Source organism: Rissa tridactyla, chromosome 2, assembly GCF_028500815.1.
Source record: "Rissa tridactyla isolate bRisTri1 chromosome 2, bRisTri1.patW.cur.20221130, whole genome shotgun sequence".
Lineage (NCBI taxonomy): Eukaryota > Metazoa > Chordata > Aves > Charadriiformes > Laridae > Rissa > Rissa tridactyla.
In genome coordinates this window covers 167,618,805-167,642,458 of record NC_071467.1, presented here as the reverse complement: position 1 = coordinate 167,642,458, position 23,654 = coordinate 167,618,805, and the positions used below count along the sequence as shown (strand labels likewise).

At 62.3% G+C, this 23,654-nt stretch overlaps 1 protein-coding gene across 1 annotated transcript in view; it reads left to right on the top strand.

The window, feature by feature from the left end:
* LOC128905119 (uncharacterized) overlaps positions 1-19,461 on the top strand; it is a 43,506-nt gene extending 24,045 nt beyond the window's left edge. Inside the window, exons 18-26 of the mRNA XM_054190605.1 lie at positions 791-880; positions 1,941-2,853; positions 2,996-3,068; positions 11,226-11,381; positions 12,073-12,459; positions 13,703-13,829; positions 14,669-14,782; positions 15,745-15,999; positions 17,933-19,461. Coding sequence (XP_054046580.1) covers positions 791-880; positions 1,941-2,853; positions 2,996-3,068; positions 11,226-11,381; positions 12,073-12,459; positions 13,703-13,829; positions 14,669-14,782; positions 15,745-15,999; positions 17,933-19,032 — 3,215 coding nt within the window. The 3' untranslated portion in view covers positions 19,033-19,461. The remainder of the gene's footprint in view (positions 1-790; positions 881-1,940; positions 2,854-2,995; positions 3,069-11,225; positions 11,382-12,072; positions 12,460-13,702; positions 13,830-14,668; positions 14,783-15,744; positions 16,000-17,932) is intronic.
* Positions 19,462-23,654: the final 4,193 nt, after the last annotated feature.

Here is a 23,654-nt window from a genome sequence, read left to right as displayed (position 1 = left end):
TCTCTGGGCTGGCTGGGGGGGTGCAGATCACCTCTCCGATGTCGCCTCACTGGGTGAGGTAGCGTGTTTGGCCAGCCTTGAAGTGGAGATGAGCGAGAGCATGCGTAGTGCAGGCAAGCTTCGCTGACGTGAGCAGCAAAGTTCTTGACGTTTTGTCTCTTTGATGAATACGCAAAGCGATATTTTTCGCGGCTTTCTCTGTCAGCCCAATGTGAGGCTTCTTGTGGCGCAGCAAAAGGCGCGTCCTTGTCACCGCCCCGTCACTCTGGGTCCCCGCTCTGAAGCGTGGGGACAACGTGAAGCAGCTCAACTGTTCTGGCTGATGCTTTTCCAGAGTTTCAGCCCGATGCGAACAAAGCGGCCCGTTTTCAAGCCGCGCGTTTAGATGTCTGACACAGCGAGAAGCAGATGAAGAGCCCTGTGACAGGCAGTGCCGAGCAGTCTTCTCTGGGCACGCAAGTGCTCGGTGCAGCTTTACCTTCTCGCGCTCTGCAGAAACCTCTGGGTTTTCAACCCTCTTCTCCATATCCCCAGATCCTCTGAGCTCTTTTCATCCTCCCTTTGCCGGGGTCCTTGGCTGTTGCTTTGAGTTACCCTTTATACCACGGGAGATCCTTCGGCCCCAGGCACTGTACGAGCCCAGAAGGAAAAGAGGTTTTATTCCCCTTCCTTCAGGTTTTTTTTTTTTGGTTTTTTTTTTTTTTTTTGGCCTTTATCCTAAACCACATGTTCTGAAAGACCTGTTCTGCTTCACCTCCTGCTAAGGAACCCACTTTTTCCCTTTGTCTAGCTATATATAGAGATCTCACCATTGTACTGTCTGAGCTTTCCCAAGAAGTCTTTATCAATGATCTGGACGAGGGGATCGAGTGCAGCCTCAGTAAGTTTGTAGACAACACCAAGTTGGGCGGGAGTGTGGATCTGCTGGAGGGTAGGAAGGCTCTAATGAGGGATCTGGACAGGCTGGATGGACGGGCCGAAGCCAATGGTGTGAGGGTCAACAGGGACAAGTGCCAGGTCCTGCTCTTGGGTCACCCCAACCCCATGGACGCTCCAGGCTGGGGGCAGGGTGGCTGGAGAGCTGCCCGGTGGAAAAGGACCTGGGCGTGGTGGTCGACAGCGGCTGAATATGAGCCAGCAGCGTGCCCGGGTGGCCAAGAAGGCCACCAGCATCCTGGTTTGTACTGGGAATTGTGTGGCCAGCAGGAGCAGGGCAGTGATGGTCCCCCTGTCCTGGGCACTGGTGAGGCCCCACCTCGAGGGCCGCATCCAGTTTTGGGCCCCTCATGCCAAGAAAGACACGGAGGGGCTGGAGCGTGTCCAGAGAAGGGCACCGGAGCTGGTGAGGGGTCTGGAGCAGGAGTCTTGTGAGGAGCGGCTGAGGGAGCTGGGGGTGTTCAGCCTGGAGAAAAGGGGGCTGAGGGGAGACCTCCTCGCTCTCCACAGCTCCCTGAAAGGAGGGGGCAGCCAGGGGGGGTCGGGCTCTTCTCCCAAGGAACAGGCCATAGGACGAGAGGAAACTCAAGTTGTGCCAGGGGAGGTTTAGGATGGATGTTAGGAAACATTTCTTCCCGGAAAGGGTCGTCAAGCGTTGGAAGAGGCTGCCCAGGGCGGTGGTGGAGTCGCCATCCCTGGGGGGATTTAAGATGTGGTGCTGAGGGACGTGGGGTAGTGGTGGACATGGCGGTGCTGGGCTAATGGTTGGACTCGATGATCTTAAGGGTCTTTTCCAACCTCAGTGATTCTGTGGTTCTAAGTCAATATACTTTGGCTTTGTTTATATTCCGGTACTGCTTATGTAGCTCCCAGACGGGACTTGCAACCCCGTAGTGCCAGGTACTGTCTTGAGCGTGCAAAGCAGAGACCCGAGAGAATTGCGGTCTAAATAATGAGGCAGTTCTTATCTGAGAGAAATGACATGAATGTCTCTGCTCTGCCAGATGAACAGCAGTGTGATGAGGAAGGTCCCGAAAGCCTTGAGCTTCCTGGCTCGTTGGCAGGAAAGTGGGAAGAGGTTTTCTCAAGCCCAGAGGAAGAGATGAAGCCAAGCGGCAAGAGCCGGAGCGGATCGACCCCGCAACAGAGAACCGGAACAGGCAACGGGCTGAGGCGCTCCTCTCGCCGCGGGAGAGACTTGGCCAAGAAAGACGCTCCTGAGGACGTGGCCGCAGTAGAGGGGCCGTACATTTGCTGCGAGTGCGGGGAGAGTTTCCTGGACAAGCAGCTCTTTGCCACCCATCAGAAAGCGCACGCCAGCGAGGAAGCCTGCACTTCCCTGGAGCACGGAGAAAGCTTCAGGCAGAAATCCAAAGCGTCCTCTACGAAAGCCCAAGGAGCCTCCCGCTCCAAACCCTCCAAGCGCTCTGACGGGGAGAAAAGCTCCGGTTTCAAGTACGGTTTTGTCAGGCAGGTGAACAACATGGTGGAGAGACCGTACACCTGCTCCCAGTGCAAGGAGAGCTTCAGCCTGGAAGTGAGCCTTATCTTGCACCAGAAGCTCCATACGGGGAAGGGTGACGGGCCGCTGACGTGCACCTACTGCGGGAAGGACTTCCGAGACCTCTCCAAAGCCATCCGCCATCAGCGCATCCACACCGGGGAGAGGCCCTACCAGTGCACCGAGTGCGGCAAGAGCTTCATCCGGCGGGACCACCTGCTCAAGCACTGGCGGGTCCACACCGGGGAGACCCCCTACCAGTGCCCCGTCTGCGGGAAGCACTTCCGTTACAAAGAGTCGCTGAATTGCCACCAGAAAATCCATTCCCGCAACCCCCGGCCCTTGGAGGATTCGCAGCACAACCTGGAGTCGGCAACTCAAACCGGCCATTTCTGCGTGAAAAAAGAAACTAAGCAGTAGCGGCTGCGGTGGGAGGCCGGGGCAGAAGGGCTCGCGGTTACGGTAACGGTCTGGCAGGTGGACGTGCAGCATGATGGGAGGTGAACTTGTATCGCAGCTAATCCATGTGGTCATGCTACAAAGCCCGCTTTGTTGAAGCATCAAAAGGAAAATTCCTCTTAAAAACTCTGATCCGGACGGCCTGGGCACCTCTTCGACCCCGCGGGGTTACGTGAGACTTCCATAGCGGCGTAGGCCTTGTACTAGTTGTCCCCTGCGCAGGTTTGGATTTTGCCTGCGGAGAGCAATCCCGAGCGATTCTCTGGGGGCCGTGTTAACAGGTGTTTCCCCACCTATCTTTGTGCATATTCAGGAGTGACGAGCTTTCGCTTTCTTTTTTCCACTCGTTTTCACCGCGAGGCTGGAAGCGCGAGGGAAGGGAAGGAAGGTGCCGTTCCCAGGCAACTGGCCGCCCGCTCCCGTTGCGTTGCCGCGCTTCCAACGGCAAGCCCCGTGCTGCGAGGCCAGGGCTGGGATGAAGGGAAGAGAGGCGAGGCAGAGACGTGGTTAGGGGCACGACGCAGGAGTTGTCGAAGGCAAAAAAAAAAAAAAAAGAAGTGGAGAGGAGAGAGCGGCAAAGAGCAAGGTGAGAAAAAGTAGGTGCAGGAGGAAAGGACGGGCAGGAGAAGGGGCTGAGGACATTTGGAGCAGGAGGAGCTGGGAAGGGCAGCGTGCGGAGGCGCGGTCGGGTAACTCGCCCGAGGAGGACGCGTCTTTGTTCTTTCGAAGGATGTTACTGGCGCCAGTCGGGCTGTAGTTTCCCTCTGGCCCAAGGGAACGGAGCCGCTGGTCCCTCACACGAACTCCTGTCAATGAAGGCGATTTTATTATAATTTTTTAACTGGGTTTGGTCTCACACTCAGGTAAGTCAGAAGAGTGAAAGCAACTTCTCCTAACCCCTGTAAAGAGCTGTTTGGTTTTTAGTTAATCTAGAAGTAGTATATTATTATATTATTATTATTATTATTATTAATTATTATTATTATTATTATTATAATACTACAAGGAAACATGTGGCACTATATTTCACAGTTGATCTAAAACACTTAAATGTATGAGATAACTGACCGGAGTTTTTCAAACGTCTGTGTAAATATTGGTTGACTTCTCGGAGCTAATCGGTGTTGTTCCTGAGGTGGCTGTAAGTGGTGTCTCTTCCGCTGTGTTATCGTCAGCTGCTGGTTCGTGATCGTGTTTTTGTAATAACTTTTTGTAAAGTCCGTCAATACAGTGTTTCCATTCTGAAGCCCGTGTCGGGTTGAGTGATCGCAGCCCCGGTCCCTTCGCTGGCCTCCGTGTTTCGTCCGTGCTCGCCCCTCTCCTGCCGTGACGCCTGCCAGCGCCCTTGCCCACCACCCGGCTGGTGTTAATTAGCGTTTTCCAGGTAACTCGCAGAATTGACGAACCCACGAACCGAACGGGCTCTGCTCGAGTCCGTTACTGCCCACGCCGGGGAGGCAGGTCCGGCAAACGAGGCTGCGCCGCCCTGGGGATGCCGCGGTCGGCGTCCGGCTTTTGGGGCTCGTGTTTTTATGCGTTTCTTCTGCTGCTGCTACAGCTGGAAGCAGATTTGGGTTTTACACACAAGAATAACATCGCGCTCTGGGAGCTGGCCCCGGGCCGTGCAGAAATGCGCTGCAGCAATGGCCGAGGGGCTGCCGGGCTCTGCTGCGGGGTAGAGCCGGGACAGTCCCGTGCCGGGAGAAGCACCGGTGTGCGGCTGTGGCGCTGCCTCGGGGCTGGGACATGCCAGACTGACCCTCCGGCACCGACTGCGTGCGAGAAGGGCCCCGGAGTGCTCTGACAAGGGTCCAGCCAATAATGGTGTGCATTCATCTCTCCTACATCACCCAGGAGAAGGTGGCCTGGCCCCCCGGTGTCCCAGCGGAGCTGGAGGGACCTTGGCGCGCGGGGCCGGGCTCGCTTTGTGCCCGTTGCCCATCGGGGGGGGTTTGCGTCGCCGCTTCCTCGCTCACACGTAACCGAGCTCTTTGTACCGGGGCTGCCAATAAACTGTTCCTGCCAGGCCTGGTCCTGCAGGGCAACGCGCCCTTTTGTCTCGCTGCGCCCGGGCCTCGCGCGTCCCAGGGACGGCAGTGCCGGCTGGCGGGGCTGAACCGGGTGGCCTTGGGGACGTGGGGTTGGCAGGGCTGAACCGGGTGGCCTTGGGGATGTGGGGCTGGCAGGGGGGGGCAGCGGGTGCCCCATGATGTCCCAGGAGGGTCCTGCCCTTCCCCAGGAGGTTGGGCTTGTAGCCTGTCATCTCAACCCATGGGGACGTACCTGGTGTTTGCGGAGGGGACACTGGCACAGCCTGTCCCTGCCCCGAGGCTGGGTCTGGCTCATCTGGCACCAGCTCCCTGGGCTGCTGCTGGGTCTCTGCACCCAGATGCCATCTGTCCCCGTGTCCCCTCTGCCACCTTCCTCCTGGTGACCTGCTGCGCAGCTCTGCAGGCTGCAGCACACACGTCCCAAGCCCTGGCTGGTGGAAGAAGCTCTTTGTTTCTCCCACATTCCCATCCTGGAGCCGCCCGGCTCCTGCTCCCCTCCACCACTGCAAGGAGATACCGGCGTGCCCAGGCGATGCCGCACACAGGGTGCTGGGGGGGGACACGTTACCCCTCCAGGAGCTGCCCCCAGCCCAGTGTTCCCCCGGTTCTTCCCTGCCAGAGCCTGGCTGCCCTGGGTGAAGGCAGAGCCCGGTGCAGGGGGACTGTCCCCTCTCCCAGCCCTGCCGCTTGGCCTCCCCGGGGAGCAGCCACCGGACACCACCCCACAGCTCTGATGAGGCACAAGGGGTTGTTCTGGCTTGGGATCAAGTGTGGGGCACAGGCAGGGGCACCCCGTGGGGCCTGTGGGTCAGAGGCAGCACAGGGACGTGGCACTCATGGCCCCAGAGGTCCCTGGCTTTACTGCGGGGCTGGGGCTCCTCGGCCGCCACAAACCGGGCTGGGTGCCCGCAGAGCCGGGGTGTGAGCCCCCGGCTGAGTCCCCCCAGCTCTGGAGCAACCAGGTGGGATGGAGATCTCCTCCCTGAGGAGAAGGGCTTGGGGGTGCTGGGGTGGAGAAAAGCTGGCCATGGGCCGGCAACGAGTGCTGGCAGCCCAGAAACCCCCCCGCAGCCTGGGCTGCATCCCCAGCAGCGTGGGCAGCAGGGCGAGGGGGGGATTCTGCCCCTCTGCTCCGCTCTGGGGAGACCCCCCTGCAGTGCTGCCTCCAGCGCTGGGGCCTCAGCACAGGAGAGACACGGAGCTGTTGGAGCGGGGCCAGAGGAGGCCCCGGAGATGCTGGGAGGGCTGGAGCCCCTCTGCTGTGGGGACAGGCTGAGAGAGCTGGGGGGGTTCAGCCTGGAGAAGAGAAGGCTCCGGGGAGACCTTCCAGACCCTTCCAGTCCCTCAAGGGGCTCCAGGAAAGCTGGGGAGGGACTCTGGAGCAGGGAGGGGAGCCATGGGACGAGGGGGAAGGGTTTTCCACTGACAGAGGGGAGACTGAGATGAGATGTGAGGCAGAAATTGTTGGCTGTGAGGGGGGTGAGCCCCTGGCCCAGGTTGCCCAGAGAAGCTGTGGCTGCCCCATCCCTGGAGGGGTTCAAGGGCAGGTTGGACGGGGCTTGGAGCAACCTGGGCTGGTGGGAGGTGTCCCTGCCCAGGGCAGGGGGTGGCACTGGGTGGCCTTTAAGGTCCCTTCCCACCCAAACCAGTCTGTGGTTCCATGGGGCTGCCCCACGCAGGGCGGGGTGCGGGGACGGGGATGCCGAGGAGGGAGAGGAGGAGGGGAAAGGGGCGACTGGTGACAGGGGACAAAGCACCGTGCTGGATCCGGCCGCCCCAGCGCAGGGTGGCTCCGTGCCCCGGCTGTGGCCAGCAGCGAGGCTGAGCGTGGCTCCTGGGACGAGCACATGGAGAGGCCAGAAATACACACATATGTACTTTTAAATATATATATATGTATATATTTCCACGCATACGTACACGTCCTGCAGCCCAGACCACGGGCAGACAGCAGCTCACACGAACACAGCACCAGGGGCCGCATCCTGATCCCGTTCTGTCTGATCACGGTGCCATTAGTGGGAAATAAATATATATAATAAATGCACATAAATATATATATATGTGTATATATATCCATGCAGCCCAGTAGCTGCCCCTGGATCCCAGTTTACCCAGTTGCACCAGGACATCCAAGCCCCGGGGCAGTGCCCTCTCCCCTCATCCCAGAGCTGCTCCCGGTGTCCCCTCCTGACGGGTGTCACCTGCGCTGGGGGCTGCAGCTCCCTGGGACACCTCGGGAGGGGCCTGGACGGGGGTCCCTAATCCGGGTCCCCGCCTGCCACCATGTCCATGGGTGGGTGGGGACGGGCACTGAACCCCCCCAGCCACAGGCGTGTTTGCCATGCCGCGGCCATGCCCCCATTCCGGCATCGCAGCAGTGACGGGATGTGGCCTCGTCCCCGTGTCCCCCTCGTCCCCTCCCTTTTTCCGCAATCCAAAGGGTTTCCTGCCCTTCCCCGTGTGCGGTGTCACCGACTTCCCCCCCATTGTCACCCCGTGCCGGGGGTCCTGAGGTCAGGACGGGGAGCAGGGCCGTGTGCCAGGGGGCTGCTGCCACGCAGGGGACTCTGCCGGGGTGGGAGGGGAGGGGATGGGGACAGGGTGGGATGGGACAGGGCGGATGGGATTGGGATTGGGATTGGGATTGGGATGGGGTGGGGATGGGATAGGACAGGGTGGATGGGGTAGGGACAGGGATGGGATGGGACGGGGATGGGACAGGGATGGGATAGGGATAGGGATAGGGATGGGATGGGACGGGACAGGATAGGATGAGGATGGGATGGGGCTGGGATGGGACAGGGTGGCTGGGATGGGGACGGGACAGGACAGGATGGGATGTGGATAGCAATGGGATGGGAATGGGACAGGACAGGATGGGATGCGGATGCGGATGCAGATGGGATGGGGAGTGGGGTGGGGATGGGATGGAATGGGATGGGATGAGGATGGGGAGGGGTTGGGGATGGGAAAGGATGTGGATGGGATGGGATGAGGATGGAGAGGGGATGGGTTGAAGATGTGGATGGGATGGGATGAGGATGGAGAGGGGATGGGTTGAAGATGCAGATGGGAAGAGATAGAGATGGAATGGGATGCGATGAGGATGGGGAGGGCTTGGGGATGGGATGAGGGTGGGGATGGGATGGGGATGGGAAAGGATGCGAATGGGATGGGATAAGGATGGGGATGGGAAGAGATGGGGATGGAATGGGATGGGATGAGGATGGGGTTGGGGATGAGGCTGCGGATGGGAAGAGATGGGGTTGAGGATGGGATGAGGATGCGGATGGGGAGGGGATGGGGATGGGACGAGGATGCGGATGGGAAGAGATGGGGAGGGGATGGGGATGGGATGAAGATGGGAAGAGATGGGGATGGAATGGGATGGGATGAGGATGGGGTTGGGGATGAGGCTGCGGATGGGAAGAGATGGGGTTGAGGATGGGATGAGGATGCGGATGGGGAGGGGATGGGGATGGGATGAGGATGCGGATGGGAAGAGATGGGGAGGGGATGGGGATGGGATGAAGATGGGAAGAGGTGGGGATGGAATGGGATGGGATGAGGATGGGGAGGGGAGGGATGGGGTGGGACAGGATCAGACAGGGGGGATGGGATGGGATGGGGATGGGACAGGGGCAGACAGGGGGAGAATGGGACGGGATGGGATGGGATGGGGATGGGATGGGACGGGACGGGGTGCGGCGGGACAGGATGGCTGGGGTGGGGTTGGGACGGGACGGAGCAGGACGGGCCGGGCCGGGATGTCACGGCCGGGAGGGGACGGTCCGTCGCGGCGGGCGCTGTGTGTGTGTGTGTCCCCCGAGCCCCGCCCGCATCCCGGGATCGGTGGGGGGGTGTCCGGTGTGTGTGTGGGGGGGATGTGTGTGTGTGTGGGAGGGGGGTGCCGGTCGGTTTCCATGGCGACGCCGCCCTCGGCCGCCATTTCAAGGCCCGCGGGGCGCGAGGCCGCCGGGCGCGCGAGGTTGGGGGGGGGGGGGGGGGGGGGGGGGGGGCGCGGTGTCGGGGGGGGGCCGCCAGGGGGCGCCGCGCCAGCCCCGCCCCCCGCCATGGCGGCGCCCGACGGTGCGGCCCGGGGAGCCCCTCCCCAGCCCCCCACCCCCCCCGCCCGGGACCCCCCTGTCACCCCTCAGCCCTCCCCGTCCGACCAGTTACCCCCACGACAGCCCCAGTGCCCCCCCAGTCTCTCCCCAGTCGGCCCAGTTACCCCCGGGGCCGCCCCAACTCCCCCCCCTCCATCACCCTCACCCCCCCCCGCTCAACCCTTCCCCGTCTCCCCCAGTTCCCCCCAGTCCCTCACCAGTTTCCCCCAGTCGCCCCAAGCCCCTCCAGTTTCCCCCAGACCCTCCTCCATTCCCCCAACGCCCCCAGCCACCCCCAGCGTCTCCCCAGTTCCCCCCAGTCCTTCCCCAGTTCCCCCCAGTAGCCCTCAGCCCCTCCCCAGTTCCCCCTAGTCTCTCCCCAGTCATCCCCGTTTCCCCCAGCCCCCCCGGTTCCCCCCACTCCCTCCCCAGTCCCCCCCAGTTCACTCCAGTTCCCCCAGCTCCCCCCGCCCAGTTCTCCCCTGTCATCCCAGTTCCCCCCCAGCCCCTCCCCATTCTTCCCAGTCCCCTCCCAGTCCCTCCAGTTCTCCCCAGTCACCCCAGTTCCCCCACAGTTCACCCAGTCCCCCCCAGCCCCTCCAGTTCTCCCAGTCCCCCCTAGTTCCCTCCAGTTACCCCCAGGCCCTCTAATTCCCCCCAGTCCCCCCCCAGTTGCCTCCAGTTACCCCCATCCTCCCCAGTCCCCCCAGTCCCTCGCAGCCCCTCTAACGTCCCCAGTCCACCCCAGTTCCCCCGAGTACCCCCAGTTCCCCCGATCTCCCCAGTCCCCTCCAGTTCCCCCAGTTCCCCTGGTTCCCTCCAGTTCTCCCAGTCCCCCTCAGCCCCTCCCCAGTTCCTCACAGACCCCCCCCCAGTTCCCCCCAGTCCCACCCGGCCCCTCCATTTCTCCATCCCTTCCCAGTCCCCCCAGTTCCTCTGAGTACCCCCAGTCCCCTCCAGTTCCCCCCAGTCCCCCCACGTTCCTCCAGTTCCCCCAGTCCTCCCCAGTCCCCCCCAGTTCCCCCAGTCCCCCTGGTTCCCTCCAGTCCCCCCCAGTTCCTTCCAGTTACCCCAAGTCTCCCCCAGCCCCTACATTTCCCCGCCCCTCCCCAGTGCCCCCCAATTCCTCCAGTCCCCCCGAGTACCCCCAGTTCCCCCAGTCCCCTCCAGTTCCCCCACACACCCCCAGTTCCCCCCAGTGCCCCCCAATTCCTCCAGTCCCCCCGAGTACCCCCAGTTCCCCCAGTCCCCTCCAGTTCCCCCACACACCCCCAGTTCCCCCCAGTGCCCCCCAATTCCTCCAGTCCCCCCGAGTACCCCCAGTTCCCCCAGTCCCCTCCAGTTCCCCCACACACCCCCAGTTCCCCCCAGTCCCCCCCAATTTCTCCAGTCCCCCCGAGTACCCCCAGTTCCCCCGATCCCCCCAGTCCCTCCCAGTTTCCCCACACCCCCACAGTTCCCCCGGTTCCCCCCAGTCCCCCCCAATTTCCGCAGTCCCACCCAGTTCCCTCCAGTCCCTCCAGTTTCCCCCAGTCCCCCCCAGTTCCCCCGGTTCCCTCCAGTCCCCCCAGTCCCCTCCAGTCCCCCTGGTTCCCCCCAGTCCCCCCGGTTCCCTCCAGTTCCCCCAGTCCCCCCAGTCCCCCCGGTTCCCTCCAGTCCCCCCAGTCCCCTCCAGTCCCCCTGGTTCCCCCCAGTCCCCCCGGTTCCCTCCAGTTCCCCCAGTCCTTCCCAGTCCGCCCGGTTCCCGGCGCGGCGGGTCGCGGTGGGGGGGTGGGTGTAATGGAGGGGGGGGGGGGCGGGGGGGGCCCCGACGGTGCCGGCGACCGGCGGGGCGGTGATGCCGTCGGTGCGGCAGGGGGCGCTGCGGCGGCGGCGCCGTCCCCGCTCGGCCCCGCCCGGCGCGGCCCCCGGGGCGGCGGGCGCGCGGCGGCGGCGGGCGGGCCGCCCCCTGCCGGCTCGGCGGGGCAGCGGCGGGGCCGGAGCGCGGAGCGGCGGAGCCGGGACCCGGAGCCGCGCTCGGTCTCTCGCCGCCGCCGCCGCTCCCCCCGCCCCCCCCGCCCCGCTTCTCCCCGCACACACACACTCACGCACACCCCGCAGCCCCGCCGCCTTTTCCCCCCCACCCCGTGGCGTCGGGCCGCGCCCCCGCCCCGCCGCCCCCCGCCCCGCCGCCGCCCCCGCCGCGCCGCGCCGCCCCGGGCCCAGCCCGATGCCCGGCGGCGGGCGGAGGTGAAGGAGCGAACGGGCGCTGGATCCTCCCCGGCCGCGGCCCCCGGGGCCCCGGGCAGGGAACAAAGGGCCATGGCCGAGGGGGCTCCCGTTCAGGTAAGGTCCCCCCCCCCGCCGCCCCCCGCCGCGGGGCCGGCCCGGCCCGGCGCCCCGCGGGCCGCACGTCGGGGCGGGCCGCGCCGTCGGGGCCGCGGCGGGGAGGGCGGCGCGGCGAGGGCGGGTGGGGGGGGGATCTGTCAGCCCACGGGGCCGCCGCGCCCCCCGGGGGGGGGACGGGACGGGACGGGCAGGGACGGGCGGCCCCGGGGGTGCGGCGAGCCGCGGCCGGGCCTCCGCCGGCGGCGGCGCCCGAGCTGCCGTCGAGGGCCCGGGCCTGCCCGTCCCGGCGGCTGGGCCCTGCGGGTCGGGGAGCGGCTTCGGCCACCCTCCGCCATCGCCAACCACCCCCCGCGGTGACAGGCCACCCCCTCCCTTGTCACCGCCCGGCCCCTGACAGCGCCCCGGGTGTCCCCTCGCCGTGCCCATGGCAACGGGGCTCGGTTGTCCTGTGTCACACACACACACCCCCCCCCCCAGTGTCACCTCCCGTCCCGTGGGACCCGGGGCCACCACCGTAAGCAGCTTAGCGGGGTCAACGCTCTTCAGGGACATGGGGGCGTGCGTCCCCAACGCTCTTCAGGGACATGGGGACGTCCTTCCCCGCTACCCTGCTCTGCGGTGGCCCCCATCGCCCTGGGGGTGTCCCCCGTCCCCCCGCCGTGACCCCCCTGCACCCTTCTGCCCGCAGGAGCCGGTGCTGCAGCCCCGCTGCCCCTCGCCCCGGCGGCCGGCGGCCGTCCCCGAGCGCACCTCGGAGCGGGAGACGCAGACGGCCGAGCTGTCCCTGACGGTGGTGGCGGCTGTGCAGGCGGTGGAGAGGAAGGTGGACTCCCACTCCACCCGCCTGCTCGACCTGGAGGGGCGGACGGGGATGGCGGAGAAGAAGCTGATCGACTGCGAGAAGACGGCGGCGGAGCTGGGGAACCAGCTGGAGAGCAAGTGCGCGGCGCTGGGCACCCTCATCCAGGAGTACGGGCTGCTCCAGCGGCGCCTGGAGAACATGGAGAACCTCCTGAAGAACAGGAACTTCTGGATCCTGCGGCTGCCACCGGGCAGGAAAGGGGAGGTCCCCAAGGTAACGGTGTCCTGGGGTGGGGGTCTGCGCCCAAAACGCTCCCCAAACGCTTGTGGACGGGGGGAGAGGCGGTGGGTGAGCGGGGACGGCCCTGCCGCAGGTAAGTCGCTCGTCGTTGGGACCTGGATCTGCCCCTCGCCGCTTCCCGGTGTCCCCCCCGCTGGGACCCACCAGCGGTGGGAGATGGACCCGTGGGGAACGTCCCCCCACACAGGGGCCGGGGGGTTCAATTCTGCTTCACCGCGCTGCGCAGCCCGGGAACCATCTACTCTTTTAATTTTATTTTTTTTACCACCGTTTTGAGAGAAACCTGGCACATTTGGAGGTTCTTTTTTTTTCCGCCACCGTTTCTTTTCCCACCTTGGTGCCGCCAAGGGTTCTCCTGGACCCAGGGTGGGGGGCTGCTGCTGCGGGGAAGGGGGAATCTCTGGGATTCGAGGGAAAGCAGACGGGCTCCCTGCACTCGCGGCTGGGCTCAGCCGAGCATCAGAAGGAGCCACCACCGATATTCTTCAAATATTCTTCAGTTCCTGTTTGCATTTCGCGACGGTCTCGCTAAAAGAAAGTTTGCAGATGGGACCACGGGGGACACGGCAAAGGGAATGTCACCGCTTTGCCGGAGGAGGGGCTGGAAGAGGGGGGTTCACACCCCGACACCCCGTTAGTACAGTCAGGGTGCAGAAGCCCGGCTTCCGCATCCTGAATTTCTCCTTAGAAATTATTACTTGGCGAACAGGCTTGAAGGCTGCGGGCTGCTGCCGGCCAATTTGCACACAATAACTAAGGATAACCGGGAGCTCTTCAGGCCCGGGGAGAGTTTTCCCTGGAGTTCTGGGGTAATTGAATCTGGGTTTTTACGTCAGCTCATCAATAGAGATGAGGTCCAGCCCTGGTGCCCGATTTTTATCTCCTTTACGCTGCCTCCAGGCGGGCGCAAGTCCGGTCTCCTCTGCAGAGCCGTCCCTGCTGGTGCGGGGACCCAGAGTTGGGTGTCGTTTGGGGAAATCAAGCTGGGAATTCAGCACCGGCATCCAGCCGTTGGGCTGAGACCTTTAATCTCATAGAAATTCCTGTCCGGGAGTTGTTTTAAATATAAAACCCAACTCGGTGGTGGCTGTGAAGTAGCTGAAGCCTGGCCGTGTCTGAGTGGGATGAGCTGCCGCTGCTGGCGGCTGGAGATAAGGCGCTGGGCTCCCGGGGAAGCGAGGCGGCCGCCCGAACCCGTGCTGCTTGTGGTTTGCAGGTGCCGGTGACGTTTGACGACGTGTCCGTGTATTTCAACAACAAGGAGTGGGAGAAGCTGGAGGAGTGGCAGAAGGAGCTGTACAAGAATGTGATGAAGGGGAACTACGAGTCGCTGATCTCCCTGGGTAAATACGGGCTACCCTCGCCCTGGCGAAAGGCACGTTCTCTGGGGCTCCTGGTTGCCTGCAGGCTTGGGCATCTTCCAGGTCCTCCCTGGAGATCCTCTTGGATCCCCCTGAGACCCAAATGTCCCATTTTAAATGGAGACCTAAAAACACAGGAGGATGTTTGTAATTTGGGAAAGGGCATCCCTCCGGCAACGTCTGGGTTTGGGGCGCGGTGCTGTCCTGGCTGGGTAGAGGCCACCCGTGGGTGGGTGGGCTGGAGACCTCCTGAGGCTCCTTCCAGCCAAGGTTACTTGATGAAAAGCCAGCACCTTCCCCGTGGCTGCTGGGAGGGCTTCCCATCATCTTCTGGGTCAGCAGCGAGTACCAGCCCATGCTGGTACCTTTGGAGGAAACTTTTCCCTTTAGAGGAAACTTCTGCAGAGTGAAGAGTTGTCTGATACCATCAGAGCTACGCTCCTTTGGGGCATTTTCCTGCTGAAGCTGCAGGAGAAATTCCGGCTCTGCTGGGGCTAGAGGTGAAACGCTTTTGGCTTCAGGAGAGCCAGGAATTTGCTTGAGAAGTTCTAAAACCCTCCCAGGAAAACGTGCGGGTCAGGTTTCTTCTCCAAGGTAGTTCATCTGTGCGTGGCACCTCAGCTCCTGCCTCGGTGAATCTCCTCTGCCCGTCCGGGGAGCCTGGCCCACCTGCAGCACCAGGCTTTTCTGCTGCAGCCCCTTTGTGGATGTTCCCGAGTGTCTTCACGTGTGTCCCCCCCAGGGCGCTGGGGCGAGGTGGAAGCCGATATTCGGATTCCCTGTGCAGTAATCCCTCCCTCCATCTCTCTGTCTCTCAACAGACTATGCAATTTCCAAACCTGGTGTTTTGTCTCAGATCGAGCAAGGAGAAGAATCGCGGGTCAGGAATGAGCAGGACTTGGAGGAGAGCGAGATCATTACTGATGCCACCGCAGGTGAGACGGCAGCTTTAGCGCCAGGGGAGCCGTAGGTTGGGTTCAGAGGAGCTGCTGGTGAGAGATTTGATGTCCAGGTACGGCTTAACGAATAAACCAGGGCAAGCGGAGCACGGAGAGTTGGGAGCCGTCAGCAAGGGAAACGTCTGCAGCCAGCGCAGGTCCTGAGGACGTGTGGGGTGCCTGGCGGGAAAGGAGAATCAGGTCCCATTGAGACAACTTGTTCACCCAAAAAAGTCCTCTCCAGCCCCTCCCATTGTGCAGATGGTGCCTGGGTTTATCCTTGGAGCATCCTCCCAGGGCAGGGAAGGCTGCTCCCGTCCAGCACGCAGGGACCCGGGGTCTCGAGGGGGTTCTCCAAGGGCAGGGCTGGGCTGGGAGCGGGGCACTGGGGATGCCAAGTCCCGGAGCAACTCTTGCTCTGAGATAAGGGGGGGCTGATAAGGAGGTATGGAGGTGTCCTAGAAGAGATGGTGTCAGCTCCGCCACTGGTGATAGAATCATCTAGGTTGGAAGGGACTTTTAAGATCATCAAGCCCAACCATTAACCCAGCACTGCCAAGGCCACCACCAGCACGGGTCCTTGTCCCTGGCCTGCGGACGTGGGGTGGCCCCGATCCCCTGCCTGTGCTCTTGGTCATGAGGATCTTGAAGTTGAACTGAGGTGAATGGGAGAAGAACAATCCTCTGCTACCGGCCCAGCGCCACGGCTGGGGGCTGTGGGATGGCGGAGGGGTGCTGAGCTGCAGGCGCCAAATCCCCTGTGCCTGCGGAGGATCCCAGGCGAGAGGCAGGAGCATGGCAGGGATGGCTGAAGGGCAGGGGCTGAAAGGAGAGAAGTGTCCAAGCAAACGAAACCCCTCTGCGGGATCAGCAGCCGGAGCCGGCGGGGATTGTTGCGAGCGGTTTCTTCCTTCTGGCTCCCGGGAATGATGGCGGGTGGGAATCTCTCTTTGCTTCAGCTGGCATAAGGGTTGTGATCAAAACGGAGGAGCTCCTACCTGAAGACAGCCCTGAAAACCCCGAGCTGCACGGGATGTCGGGGCAGTCAGAGGGGAGTTTCCAGAGCCCGGACGAGGAGGCAGCCTGCGAGAGCCCCTACGGCTCCGTCTCCCCACCGAGGGACCTCCCGGGAACCAGCCTGGGTGACTCATCCGAATATGTTGCTGACTTCAACGAGATCCAGAGAGTCATCGTTCACCACGGGAGCTGCACAGGTGGGACGCTCGGCACGCAGCTCCGCGGCATGTGGCACGTCGCGGGGCCGGGGAGGCTCAGGAGGGGCTGTGGTGGGTCAGGGAAATTGTTTGGGCGAAAGAGAAGGGTTAAATCCTCCCAGAACCGGCACCAGAAGGAGAGTTTCTGGCTGCAGCAAACCTCAAGAGCAGCTGTGGTGAGACCTCAGGCCGGGAGGAGGAGGCAGCACACACGTGGTAGGCCTTAGAGCACGGTCTCTGAGCGCACTTGACCTGCTCCAGAGTGGAGCAAGCCGTGGTTCGGTCCTCCATGGGTGGGAAAAGCCCTTGTTATGAGAGCAAGGGAAGACGTGTCCCAGGCAGCATTTTCTGAGAGCCCCAGTGAGTCCCCGCTGCCCAAATCCCGTCGTTGCAGAGGGCAGGACGTCGGTTGAGGGTTCCTGCCCTGGTTGTTAGTCATGGAGGAATGATGTGGGACTCCAGGCTCTGCCGGAGGAATGTGTGGGATCCTCACATCGTCGCTTGGGGCAGGTCTGGGGGATGGGTACAAGGGTGGCTGGAGGCCTGTGGCGTGTGAGCGGCCAGGAGAGAAGGGTGCGCTGAGGTTATTTAGTGGAGAGACAAGAAGGTGGCACTGGGTGCTTCGTGTGAAGAAGTCTGCCGACTGGGTGGGAGATACGGGCCAGGTTCTCCAGACGTGCTTTGAGGGTGGTGATGGGAAAGCGGGGAGACGGACTGTCGGGAGCGGTGGGTTCCCTGCCCTCTGACGGCTTTGCGATGGTATAACGCAAACCAAGAAAGATGGAGTTGGGCTCTTGAGGTCCTCCTCAACTCCATCTCCTGGGTCCTGTGGTCTCCTCCCGCTTTTCTAAAGGAAACCAACCAAGCCACCAGTGGGGCTGGAGCCGATCCTCATCCAAGACCCAGGACCTCTGCCAACGTGTGGGGCTGGTGGGGCTGAACGGGAGTTGCGGCAACTTTCTGACCAGGGTGCGGGTGCCAGTGGCCAGCACTTGAGCAGCGATAGCCCCCCGGGTCCTCCTTGCTTCGAGGAGGTGGGAACACCTTCCTGCCTGGGAACATGGGTTTTCCCTGCTGACCCCTCCATCGGAGAGGAGAGGGACAGGGCTTTGATACATCCCGCTCCCGTCGGCTGCCTCTTCTAGGGAAAGCGTGGCTGCTCTTCCTAGAAAAGTACATAGGCCTGGCTCAAAGTCCGGCGCGGGGTGACATGCGAGGGATCCACCGCGGGCCATTCCTCGGGACACGCTGGCTGCGCGTCCTGCTACACGTGTCCCCGGTAGGGCCAGTCTGGCCAAACAAAACCACCAGGTCACCTCCGGCATCGGTGACACAAGGCGGGAGCCCGCGTGCGGCCATCCATCCCACCGCTGTTTGTCTCTGGGAAGGATGGGGATTCTCTCCCGGTGCCCCGTCACGGGGAGGCCCAAGGAAGGGGACAGTCCCAGGGTGGGCGCGTTGTCTCGGGAGCGGAGCTGGAGCCCGGCCGTGTTTCCCTCGAGCGGTGCCGTGCCGGTGTGTGGGGAGCGTTGTTGTAGCCCAGCGAAACGGCAGCAGATGGAGCTGCTCTGAAATCGCTCGGCTGCCCGAGTCCTCGCAAATCGATGGCGCTTTTATCCCCGTCTCGCAGCATCGTGAAATTGCAAAACCTTTTGGCAGGCAGGTCTCACCGCACCCTCCGAAGGAGCCTGGCCGGGAGGCGCTTTTCTGTCCTGCCTGTCTGGGGGTGTGTGGGCTCACCTTGCCGCTGCGAGAGGACGTGCCCTGTCCCAGGGCTCCGGGCTGGAGCCAGCTCGTGTCTGGGTGCTCGGGCAGAGCAAGGAGGGACAAACAGAAGCCCATGCGGATGTTTCTGTAGCACCCTCCAGGTGCATAAAAGGCCACCTCATCCCACCCGGTGACCCTAACGCTGTTCCGTTTTTTCCCCCCGCAGAGGACGGGATCGTGATCAAGACGGAGGAGGAGGAGGAGGAGGAGGAGGACGACCCCGACACCCTGGAGCCGTGCGCCATGTTCTCGGGCAGGACCGAGCCGCCGGCGTTCCCCAGCCACGAGGCCGGGCTGGGCTGCGAGGCGCAGTGCAGCTCCAAAACGCAGCCCAGGAGCCTGGCGGCCGCCCGGGTAAGAAAACCCCCCGCCTGCGAGAGAGACTCCGGGGAGATGAAGCCGGCCATCGCCCAGCAGCGGAACCGGACAAGGGAGAGGCCCTACATCTGCCCCGAGTGCGGGAAGAGCTTCATGCTCAAGATCAACTTCATGATCCACCAGCGCAACCACCTCAAGGAAGGGCCCTACGAGTGCCACGACTGCGACCTCAGCTTCCGCAACAAGCAGCAGTTCCTGCTGCACCAGCGCAGCCATACGCGCCGGGGTGTGGGGGTCCCCCGGCGCCCCGAGCACGGCCTCAAGCCCCAGGCGCGGCCCCCGCCGCCGGGGAAGCCCTACAAGTGCTCCGAGTGCGAGAGCAGCTTCAGCCACAAGTCGAGCCTCAGCAAACACCAGATCACCCACGTCGGGGAGCGGCCCTTCACCTGCGGCGAGTGCCGGAGGAGCTTCCGCTTGCAGATCAGCCTCATCATGCACCAGAGGATCCACGCCGGCAAGAGCGAGATGGCTTTCCTCTGCCCCCAGTGCGGGAAGAACTTCACCCGGCCCTCCCACCTCCTGCGGCACCAGCGGACTCACACCGGCGAGCGGCCCTACCAGTGCAGCCAGTGCGAGAAGACCTTCAGCGAGAAGTCCAAGCTCACCAACCATTACCGCATCCACACCCGGGAGCGCCCGCACGCCTGCGCCGTCTGCGGGAAGGGTTTCATCCGCAAGCACCATCTCCTGGAGCACCAGCGCATCCACACGGGCGAGCGGCCCTACCACTGCACCGAGTGCGGCAAGAACTTCACCCAGAAGCATCACCTCCTGGAGCACCAGCGGGCGCACACCGGCGAGCGGCCCTACCCCTGCACCGAGTGCACCAAGTGCTTCCGCTACAAGCAGTCCCTCAAGTACCACCTGAGGACGCACATGGGAGAGTGAGGGGCTGCCGACGGCTTCCTCTCCCTCCCCTCCCTCCCTCCATCCATCCCTCCAGCCCTCCTCCTCCTCTTCCTCCTCCGCTCATCTCTCCCACCCTCCTTCCACCCCCCACCCCCGGCTCAGGGCATGGACATCAAGGAAGCTTTGTGTGGTAGCGCCGCTGGTCTGGTGGAGACGGCTAGGCTGATTGGAAAAATAAATTAATTAATTAAAGCAAGCAACGCGCGGCAAAATTTAAAAGATTATATATATATAAAATTAACAGAAGCAGCTGATTTAGGGGGAATCCTCACCATCAGAAAAAAAAAAAAAAAGGCAAACAAACCAACAACAAAAGAAACCTGTACAGGGTGTTTTGCCGGAGTAGGACTCTTAACTGCTTTTTAAATCTACTGTTTGTTTTTTTTTAATAAATGTGGAGGAACTTTTTATTTGATAAGCAAACCTAGGATCGCCAAGATATTTTTTTTTTTATTTTATTTTTTTTTTTTTTAAGTGCTCTGTAGGCTGATTCTGGCACAGTCACTTCTGCCCAGGAGCTCTGCAGAGGCGCTGCCTCGTCCCAGCTTCGTGGGCTGGACGCGACAGTCGCTCCGCAGCGCGTGGGGACAAGGAGCTGCCGGCCAGGGGGAGGTGAGTAATAAATAGATCCAGATGACAAGGAAGTTCTCCGTGTGTGTCTAGATTCGAAGCGCTGATAGGTGCCTGCCCGGCTCTCGGCGCTGTGATGCACTCATGAATTATACAATAGAATAAAATACTAGTTGCAGCAAAAGAACCTTTTTCTGGTAGGACCCCATCAGCAAGGCTCCTCCAGACACTCATTTCTAGCGCTTAGTCCTTCCCGCAGCGGCAGACGCCTTTCGGTGAGCGGTGACGCCGGGCGCCATGAGAGCGTCACCGGAGGCATCACCGGCCGGCACGAGACGCGGGAGCGGTTTGTAGACGCGGAGTCTCGCTGCGGTGTGCGGTGGGGCCGTGACGTACCTGTGCGCAGGACCTCGCCGTGGTTTAACTGATCCTCTGCTCTCTTCAAAACCCACGGCGGCGAGCGGGCTGCCCTCACTGGTAGCATCGAGCGCGTGCTTCCCGGCGGCGGGAGAAGCAGGACTCCGATCCCGGGCTGGCTCCGAGAAAAGCCCCAGCCAGCTCAGGGTCGCCCATGGGAGACCACCCGGCTCCCAGGCTGCCGGAGTCCCTTGCCGCACGGCTGTAGTCGCGGTGGGTGGGACACGGGCCCGTCTCCTCGCTGTCGGTTTGAGCTCCCGTCTCCGGCAGCTCCAGTTCTCTGCGTTCCTGGCTCGCCCTCCTCACAGCTCCCGTCGTGGTTGGGCTGCGGCTGGGTGAGATGCGCCCGAAGGGCCGGGCTGTGGCCGGAGCGGTGACACCAGCTCCCCGGCGCACACCGGGCTCCTGGCCGACGGGTGCCTTGGGGGCGGCAGTGTCGGATCTCGTGTCGGACAGTGGCATCAATAAACAGAGCGATGATGGGAGAAGTTGTCAGGACCTCTTAATGCCTTTGCAGAACCAAAGTCCTCACTGCAGGGTTTTCTGTGCGTATGAACCCCTCCGAAATTTGTAATTTACAGCCTCTTCCATGCTAGAAAAGGCACTGGGGTGCTGAGAGCTGCCAGGAGAGGAGCATTTTGGGATTGCCAGGACAGGGTCCAGGCGAGGTTCCTACGTTCCCGATGTCGGGGCGCTGCTTGAACCTCCCTGGGAGCAGTTTGGGGTTCCAGGTCGGGGTGTGCAGTCTGACGGGGGTTAAAGAGGTGCCGGAGCGGGAGGGAGGTGCCGGAGCGGGACAGGAGGGCCTGGCTCCCCGCATCCCTCATCAGGGCTAAATGCAATTAGGGGGCATAAGGAAATTAAAAGCAGAACTGAGTCTGGTTCTCAGCAGCTCGTGTTCATCGCACCAGCAGTGCCACTGACATGGTGCTGTCAATTTTTCTTCCTAAAAACGGATAGATTCAGCTTTTTTTTTTTTTTTTTTTTTGGCAAAGCAGCCACTTAGGTGCCCAAAAAAGTCAAGGGGGCTTGGCTGCTCCCCCACGGCGCTGGGACCTGCCCGGGGAGCCCCGGGGATGGGCAGCCCCCTCCTCACCCCGGCATGGGCAGGGGCTGGCGGCACCCACTCGTGCTGCTCCTTGCCGGCCACGCAACCACGTAACGGCGTCGGTGGCAGGATGCTGCTGGAATTTAACAACATCCAGGTGACCTTCAGCGGCCCGAATGTCAACAGTCCGGCTGCAGCCACAGTACCCACGCTGTGGGGGGGCACGTGGCCATCGCAGCCCCCAGCGGGCGCCAGGCTCAGGGCGGCAGCGGGCATCGAAAAACCGCAGAGGTGGCAATGCCACGGGGCAGGAATTTGGGGGTGGCACGTGCTGCACGTGGCCTCGCCATTCCCCAGGTCATCTGCAGGTTCCCGACACCCTCCAATTAATTGCAGGCGGGTTCGTTTGGGGAGCGGTGGATGCTAACACCAGCTGTACCATCATGCAGCAGGACCACCTCTTCGAGGGCTCACGTCATAGAATCGTTCTGGTTGGAAAAGACTCTGTAAGATCATGGAGTCCAACCGTTAGCCCAGCCCTGCCGAGCCCACCACTACCCCACGTCCCTCAGCACCGCGTCTGCCCGGCTTTTAAATCCCCCCAGGGATGGCGACTCCACTGCTGCCCTGGGCAGCCTCTTCCAACGCTTGATGACCCTTTCCGGGAAGAAATTTTTCCCAATTTCCATCCTAAACCTCTCCTGGCGTAACTTGAGGCTGTTTCCTTCCATCCTATGGCTTGTTCCTTGGGAGAAGAGCCCGACCCCCCCCTCACTGCACCCTCCTTTCGTGGTTGTAGAGAGAGATGGGCAGCAGCCCCAGGGACAGGGGACAAGCAGAAGCCACCACCGTCCCCGCTTGGGTGTGAGGTGGGCAGTGTAGTACCCCCCCCGAGCACCCTGGTGCCCACCCACACTGCAGCCCAGCAGCTCTGGCCGAGCGGGGACACCAGGCTGTCACCCGGGGATGCTGCGATGATGGTGAACGGGGGCCCTGAAAGCATCATGTCCACCCCACCACAGCCGCCGGGATGGAGTCTGGGGGACCCGTGGGGAAGCAGGCAGCGGGGTGGCAGGGACAAAGCAGCGCTTCCCTAAGCACCCAAAGCCCTCCGGGTGTTTTGGGGCCGGGGCGAGGGCAAAGGAGACGTTGGGGGAGACACGGGGTGCAGGGATGGAAGCCAGAGCCCCCCTTTTCTGGGGCGGCTGCTGGGTTTGGTGGGATTTGGTGGCAGCGGGTCCTGGGGAAGCGGCTCACGGGTTGGATTACACTCGGCTGCCGCGTGTCCCAGCTGCCGCATTGACACAATCCCTTAAACTGCATTAACCCCCCCATCCACCCACCCCAGCGGGTGGGAAGTGGCTCCTGCAAACGCGAGGCCTCGGGAAGGATCTCACTCGGCACCTCCGACCTGCCCAAGCTGGGGCAAAGCTCCCTGGCGCATTTCAGGTTATAAATAATTAAATTTATTTAAGCGGCCAAAGTGTCCGAAGTGGCTGAAGCATGTCGGCTTGTAGCCCTGGGCGCCCAGGAGGGCTCCGACTGCTCTGGGGAACCGCAGCATCCCTTTTTTAACCAATTTGTAAAGCAGAGAGGGTGAAAGCCCAGCGGAGGCTCCAGGCTGCTTGTCCCCTGGGATTCAAGGGGCCTCTCCATCCAGGAGCTGCTGGGCGGCGGCGCTGGGGGGCACGGGGACCATTTCCCACCCCCTCCGCCCCGCTGCACCCCATGGCACGCTCCGGCTCTTGCACCGATCCCCGGCGCAGGGAGGGATGAGGAGTCCCACTCACGCTCGCACCATCCCTCCCCGGGCCGTGGCTGCCAGTGTCATCCCCTGCTCCCATGGGCTGCCACGGCCACACGTGTGTGCAGGTGTGGGCACACGCACCGCACACACAGCGGGGCCCTGTGCCACCCCCTCCCCAGCGTTTTCCTGCTCGTTCCTGCCCGGCTTGCACGCGCGCGCACACACACACAGAGACACGCTCACACGCGTGTGCTGAGACCCAGGCGCAGGAACCTACACACAAAGGGAGAGACAGAGACACCCCCATGTGTGCGCACACGCACATCTGCATACACACATGGATGCACGCACAACACACACACATGTAAGCACATGGATGCACCGGCACACACACAGAGCCACATAAACGTACACAGATGTGTACACACCCCCCATACAGACACACACCTACACACCAACAACCACATACATGTGCGGAGACACGCACACACGGACACATGTGCCCATACATAGAATCATAGAATCTTTGTGGTTGGAAAGGACCTTTGAGATCATCGAGTCCAACCATACACACACACAAACAAACCCCAAACCCCTACAATCTCTGCCACTAGAGCACGCCCTGAAGTACCAAATCCAGACGTTTCTTCAACGCCTCTAGGGATGGTGACCCAACCCCCTCCCTGGGCAGGCTGTCCCAGTGCCTGACCACTCTTGCAGTAAAGTCATTCTTCCTAATAGCTGATCTGAACCTCCCCTGCCGCAGCTTCAGCCCATTTCCTCTGGTCCTGTCATTATTCCCCTGGGAGAAGAGGCCAA